Below are 7,805 nucleotides of genomic sequence, written 5' to 3' on the forward strand. Positions count from 1 at the left end.
AATTAAAATTTGCTTGTTTACAGAAAGTTTCAGGTAATGCTTCCAAATCTTATTAAAATGTCGAAATCAAATTGTCTTATTCTAAAGGTTGTAGATTAGACTTATCAATTTAATTAACATCAATAATATATTTAAAAAAAAAAACAACCTGCATTTTTTAATTAATTTTTTTTTCATATTTCCCATAAACAATAATCACAAATATCGAAGTATATTACGTACTAAACAAAAATGACTAATATTTTATACTATGAACATCTAATCGTTTCAAATCACTTTTAATATTATACATCAGTAAAAATAAAAAAGTAGAAATATTTCATCATAAAAATAAATATTAGGAACTGCAACTTGTTAAAATAAATTATTGATAGATAAAAAAAAATCATAATTACTTTTGTCTTATGATTTTTTTTATTAACATATATTGGCGATTCGCACAGAGGCTCTGAATTAAGTATGCAGTGTTCAGTATCCCCTTTCTTTAGTAAGTTAAATAATATATTAATTTAGAATATATATAGAATAAATAGTGACGAAGTAAATTGAATAATTTGAAAATTTTAGAAAAAACAGAAGATGATTTATTATTCAAATAAATGACATACTATAAAATGGAGAAAAATGTTAAAGGAATGATTTTGCATTAATAATTTGCCAGTCTCCATTGATGAAAAGTGTAGAAACATGGCTGCCATTATGAGAAAAAGAAGAAGGGCTATTGCTCTGCAGAGAATAGCAGGCCATGTTGGTATACATGACAATGAACAAGCTGACAGAGCAGCTAAGCTCGGTTGTATAGAGAACCAGCCTTTTCGATCACTCCAACAGAACAGTGAAATCTATTATAAGGGCAGGACAAGTGTCTGGCACAAAGTTCAAGTGGATATTAAGAAGTGGGTGACAGGACATGATCTCAAAAAACACATCCATCGGATAGGCATCGCAGACTCACCGACATGCCCTCTATGCAAAATGGGTGACATGGATGGAGACCATATTTTAAAGTGTACTAGCATAAAAATATTCAATAAGATGCAAACCAGCTCAAGGCAATTTATATTGGGTTGCAAGAGGGAAAATGGCATAATAGTTCACTTACTGTGGGGTGGAAAAAAAAAATTAATAATTTGCAAGACAAATATATAATTTTGTAGCCTACATGTATTATAATAATATATTCTAAAATTGTTAAATAGAGATGAATCCAATAGATATTTTTCAAATATATGTTAATAAAATGAAATTATTATGAGACTGTCTTAAGGAAATTTACCTGAATAATAGGTAAAAATTGAAACAGAAATACAGAGTAATCTCTGTAATCCAAACTGATGTTGAAAAAACAGTAGGCAATAACATTTTTGTTTTCAAATAAAAATGCACATGTGGTGAAAAGGACATTGTTAATTTCCGGATCTTTAGGCAAGTTATTCCAAACACTGTGAAAATTGATAGCAGAAATTTTTACCCACTTTTGATATTAGGTGATTTAATGCCTTTGAAAGTGTTCATATTATATTTTCTTGGAATTAGAAAAACATAATATCTATTATATATATGTATATATAGTTGACCGTAAAAATTGATTTATAAGAAGAAGGCCAGGGTTGCGGTCAAAAGAGAAACAAAAATAGTTTACAACTATTTTTGTTTCTCTTTTGACCGCAATCCTGACCATCTTCTTATGCATAATATCTATTGTATAAATCATTTGATTCTGTAAAAATAATTTAGTTAAAAATTTAAATAATACAAATTTTGTAAGTGAACTCTTTTAATAAATCCATACGAAGAGTATCCTTGTACGAGAAGTGGAATCAGGAAAATTTTAGAGCTCTTATCCTTCATCTGGGAAATCCTGTTTTTGGATATACAAAAAAAAAACTAGATACTTCATCTCACAGATTATTTGTGCCCGACCAAAGATTAACAGGCTTAGAAATGGTGTGAATTAACCGCGGTTTCTTGAATTAGAAACGATCACGCATCGATGAGAGATTTCAAAATCTATTATGGTTAGCAACTTTGAACCAGAATCGCTGTGGCAAATTTTTTTCGATTATGAATTCACAAAATTAAATGGTTGGAAGAGGTTAGTTACAGTGTAAACTCGGAAATCCAAATTTAGGTACTCCGACCACTCCAGGAATCCGAGATGGCATTAAAAAAAGTACTTTTTTTTTTTTTTAGAAAACTCAGCAGGTAATAACATTGTTAAATAAAAGTGCACAGGTGTAGAGGAAATTTTTAGGCAGTTTCCAAATCGGGTACTCTAATTCCTATGAAAGTGTTCATATCTTTTGTTGCAATTAGAAATACATAATACATATTGTAAAAATCATTTGATTGATTTGATTGTAATTGATGTGAGATTTCAAAATTTGTTATAGGTATGAGTACAATGTTTTTTTTGGCTTATTTTCAATAATAAATGAATTATTGCTATAATAATGAAAACTTATAACACGTAATAATACTGACTAGCCAGAATCAAAGTATTCTATAATACACTCTTATTAATATAGTATTATATGTTGTATTTGACTATATTATGGTAGAACAAAGAAGGCACAACATTAATTATATTTTTATTAATGTATGTATTAACTCGGACTGGGTCGAAGTATTTTATACAGATGAATATCATAAAATAAGGTAATATCAAAACCATGGAACGTGTTAATTAATATGATTTTTGAAAATAGGAATATTAAGTGATCAGATTGTGGGAAAATTCTACATTAATATCAGAAATTGTGTACTATAGGGAGCTTGTAGCTGAAGAATGTGAAGAGCTGTAAATGAATTTAGAAATGAAGGATATAATAGAATGTTTTATAATCACAATAATAAATATAAACAAAAAATAAATAAATAAAAATCTTTTCTTAACAAAAATTGAATTTTAAATTAAGCCATGTAGCTTTGCAGCAGCAATTTACACTTTCTTTTTTTTTTTTTTTTTTAATTCAACAATTTTGTTTAACTTATTCATAGTTCAAGGTTATAAATATGAAATGATCGATGAAAAATTTGGTTCATTGAGTGCACGATTTTAACGGTAACTTTTGTGCCTTATTGTATAGTTAAAGATTTGTTTGTCTTTTTTTTTTAATTTATTATTTAGCTGTCATGTAAAGAATTATGTAAAAATAGAGATGTTAAATCCAAAAATTAAAAAAATATTTTATAAAGCATATAATCATTATCACACAGAGGACTTTTTGAAACAATTTATTACCATAACATTTTAAATTTTCCAGACTAAAAACTGAAATCCTCGGGGAATCTATATAAATAAATAAGAAATAAAACATTTCATTATTAATATTACTAAATATATATAAAAAATTCTCCTTTGAAGATATAATTTCAAAGCTTCTCAGAGATCAACAATGGAATATGGCTATTTACATACGAATTATACTTAATAAAAATAAAATTCTGTAGTATTACTAGCAACATTCGAATAAAATGACGTTGACTATACACTTTTCTTCGGTTTTTTCAGATATAACGGTACATATTAGCTCATAAAAACAGCAATAATTTCATAAAATAAACATAAAATTTATACTTAATATTATATTAATGATAATAAAATTAAAAATTTCTCATTGGGATAGGGTAAATATCTATATACCCAGGCATATTCACAAATAAATACAAAAAACAATAGGATTCCATTATAAAAGCTCATAAATACAATTATTTAAACTGGGCCAATTTTAAAACATTACAAAAGTAAATAATAAATTATATAAAAAAAAAATACTAATCCAGTAACATTAAATAAATAAGTAAAAATAAACAAATAATAATCAGAATTTTTGGATAATACTTTGGATAAATAAAAGTCTTTTATAAATTCTACTCACGTACTAAGCGTAAACCGTATTAACAATATTGGAAACAAATATCACAAAATTTTCATTTACAGTTTGCTATCTACTGCGTTTTCCGTTTGTGCCTTCTGCTAATGTTATTTGTAGGAACACTGGAAACACTACCCGGTTTCAAAGATAGATTTGCGATGAATATGAACACAATTCGTTTTAACGTCTCTTTAAGAAAGCAAAACAGCTTCTCCAATATGACCACAGGCGATTCGTACTCGTTTGGTACGATACCGTCGACTCCGGATTCGAAGAAACTGAAGAGTGGGAACCATATTCTAGTTCTGCCTGTATCCCTCTGCATCAGAGATTGATTGTTTGCTAGAGTGTGGTAATACAGGAAGAGACGGGAAGTTATGTAGAAAGCTATAAAGACGTCGATGGAATAATGTTCATGACCTGAGAGAATGAAGAAAATTCCGAACATATTCAACAGCCAAGAGAATGTGTGCAAGAGGTATATATCTCTCGGCGAATCTGAAAATAAAATCTTCAATTACAAACAAACAAAATAAATATTTTTAATGAGGAGTTCATTGTTAACTATAGCTTTGATATGAGAAGATGATTAGAGGTGCGTTTAATAGTGTAATAATGAACACAAGTAAAACTTATTTTATTTGGGCCAAAATTATACATAAATAAGATATATAATAATGACGGATGTTACTTGTATAGTAATTAGATGTTTTAAAAATAGGATTAACAGTGTTGTTAAGCAGTGGTGGGTTGAGCAAATGCATGACGATGTCTCGTCAAGGGAGGTCATTAAATTGCATTCAGGAGTGATGAGAGCTATAACACCTCACACCTCCCTTTCACTAGATATGACTGTTCCATGTTCTACAAAATGGTATTGTTTGGAACATGTTCCAGTATGAAGGGAAATGTTGCAAAAGTCAAAGTTATCACTAAACTCACAATTAGATAAATATATGACAACAAAAAAAATAAAATAAATAATAACAATAATTGTTGAAGCAACACTGAATAAAAATGTTATAATTTTATTAGTTTAGTCAGCTTGTGAAATAGATTTATTTTAACTATAAGATTTTTTTTTACTAAAAGAAAACGTGATTATAAACAAAAGCGGTGCGGACTTTTGACGAAAAAGAAGAGACAATCACCGATTTTTAACAATGATGGCATTGTTTTGCAGTTTGTTTTCCCCACAGCTTCGCAGGCTCTATTGTCAGAACATTGAAGACTTTTGGCCAAGCCACTTAACTCATATAGGGGCCCTTATTCTGGGTGCTTCCATAACCTTTCAACTGTCATCTGGTGAGATTAGATATAAAAATTTACGCTCATTTGCTCAAGGCACATTCATCGACAGTTTTCTTTTGTTCTTTATTATAAAATTAGTTTAGTTATTAGTTTAAGTACTTGTAAAGTATTAAGTTTTTTTTAATTTTTATTAATGCATAAAATTAATTTGTTTTACAATTCTTTCGTTTCATTCTGTATATATATTCATTATATTTTCTTTCTTTATGATATATACAATTTATTTGTTAAATATAGATTTCACACATTTTATGTAATTAATCTTTCCAACCCAAAAATAATTATCCCAGCGCATATTCTACCTGGCAAGAGGAAAGTCTTTCACTGAGGCTTATTTAGGTTGAGGTACCTGAGGAGGTTCAGGTAACAATAATACAATTAATATATTCAACTCCGAATAATACGCTTTTACTTGAGGGTCCCAGAGTGCTCGGTTCAGAAGGTTGTGGGTTCGATTCCCATCTAGGCTGGTCAATATTTATTTCGTGGTGGCCATGAGAAATGAACCTTGACATTCCCACTCTGGGGCTGTATAGGCCCTCAATGGAGGACATGAGCCCAAATGAAAAAAAACAAAACAAGAATCGATTAAATTCTGTAATATACAATTGATGAATTTATGTTAAGCGAACAAATATGTGTTAAGGAAAAATAGAAAGGGTTAATTTTATTTTATTATATAATCTTAGTTTATTAAATATTTATAAAATAAAATTATTTTTCTTAAATTTATGAATATTTCTTTTCAATTATATTCACTGCTCTATTGGCATAAATAAAATTAGTTTAACTTTGTGTTCATTACTACTCCACTGATCACAGTTCGCATCGTATTCTTCTCCAAATAAATATTTATTATTAAATTGGAATAAATAATTTTTCTAATTTGTCATGATTTGCAACCATAAAAACTAAAATACGAATAAGATGATCTGGACGCTGGTTAAGAAAAAAAAATTTCACCTACTCGTTTCGACACACATTGCAGGTCTTCATCAGGTCTGTTATGATTGATCAGTATCTTTTCCTCATTATGAATTATTTAGGTTATAATAAATAAATCAATATGTGTTCCATCTACTTTATTAATGAAATTTTAATATTAGCATTCATATTAAATGAACACAGCAGCAGTGGCTGAACGACAAGGTTGGGCAACTATGAAACTACTAGCTAAAATTGCCATGGATACGATATTTAATTATCAATGGTTCATTCATGAATAAGGGCCGTATCCATGGCAACTTTAGCTATGAGTTTCAACTATAGCTAATTTTTGCCCATCTCTGCTGAACGGTAATGGATATGTGTGATCATATCACAATTTCCAATTAATCTTCTTCACAAAGAATTAATGTAATTGACTGAGCTTGTATTAACTTTTTTTTTATAGACCTTCAAACCAAAAATTTCTGTGGTATCAGGTCTGTGTGACAATAATATATGTCTAGTTCCGTTCGGCCAAAGCTATTGCAGATGAAAGATGCCAAGCCTGTCTTAATACTCAAGGTAATCACTTTAAATAACGTTTATATTGAATGTAAATGCTCACATTTTTTAAAAAAAGTATTTCGGACACGTATTTATTTATCTCTAGGCATGAATATCTCATAAACTGTTAACGGACATATCTACAGAGGAAATTTTTTGCTTGAAGCCATAAACTCATATTTTCAGTTAGGACACTTACAATAAAATATATATAAGTTACGGTCTGAGTCAGCTGTTATTTTGATGTCAGCTGACTGAGAAGATCAGCTGATTGAATGTATATAAAGAGATGTACTGAACCCAATAAAGCCACAATCATGGTAGTCTTCTCCCATATCAACATGAGGAGGCACCTCACCTCCGGATTTTTACTAGTAGGACCATATAGAATGGACAACCCACAAAACGAGATAAGTGTAGCAGTATAACCTTAAAGTACCACAGGTAGAAAAAGGTAATACTCAACCTGATTTATGTTTTTCGATACGTAAAGTGACCACTAATTTATTTTTTTTTTTTTTCTGTTTTGAAGGGATCGGAAAAAAAAAAGTAATGCCATTATTTTACAGCAGTTCAAGTGAGTAAGATCTTATTACTTCCCTTTTTTTAACATTTTGCTTTCGCCAATACATAAGTTTTCTATATATATATATATAAACTTATATCCTTAAACGTGTTGACACTAGGATATAACAGATATAGTTACGGTATAGTATATTATCAATTTAATAAATTATAGCAGTAACAAAGTGAATGGGCAAACTGTCCGACAGATATTTTCTAGAATGTAGGTTAATATACTGCTGTATGGAATAAACCAATGCCACCCACACAGATAAAAATAAATTTAGCTGATAGATTCAATTGATTGTGTCCATTTTCTGAACGGGGTCATTTATTTTACTGAAACTATATTGTACTTTAAAATATGAAGAAGATCGTCAGGGTTGCGGTCAAAAATAGTTTATTATTTATTTTTGACGTTTCGCCTCACTTAGTAGAGCTTCATCAGTTTTTTTTTGTCAAAGTCTATAAAACTATCAACTTGAACAGCCCTGATGAATCTCTACAAAGCTCCCTTCATATTTGAAATTATACGGTCAATTATTTATATATATATATATA

The 7,805-nt window shown here is 29.1% G+C and overlaps 1 protein-coding gene across 1 annotated transcript in view; it reads right to left on the reverse strand.

The window, feature by feature from the left end:
* Window positions 1-1,886: 1,886 nt before the first annotated feature.
* LOC106681273 (sphingomyelin synthase-related protein 1) overlaps window positions 1,887-7,805 on the reverse strand; it is a 16,541-nt gene continuing 10,622 nt past the window's right edge. The window contains exon 6 of the mRNA XM_014421513.3: window positions 1,887-4,376. Coding sequence (XP_014276999.1) covers window positions 3,952-4,376 — 425 coding nt within the window. The 3' untranslated portion in view covers window positions 1,887-3,951. The remainder of the gene's footprint in view (window positions 4,377-7,805) is intronic.

Source organism: Halyomorpha halys, unplaced genomic scaffold, assembly GCF_000696795.3.
Source record: "Halyomorpha halys isolate HHAL.00 unplaced genomic scaffold, Hhal_1.1 Scaffold323.1, whole genome shotgun sequence".
NCBI lineage: Eukaryota > Metazoa > Arthropoda > Insecta > Hemiptera > Pentatomidae > Halyomorpha > Halyomorpha halys.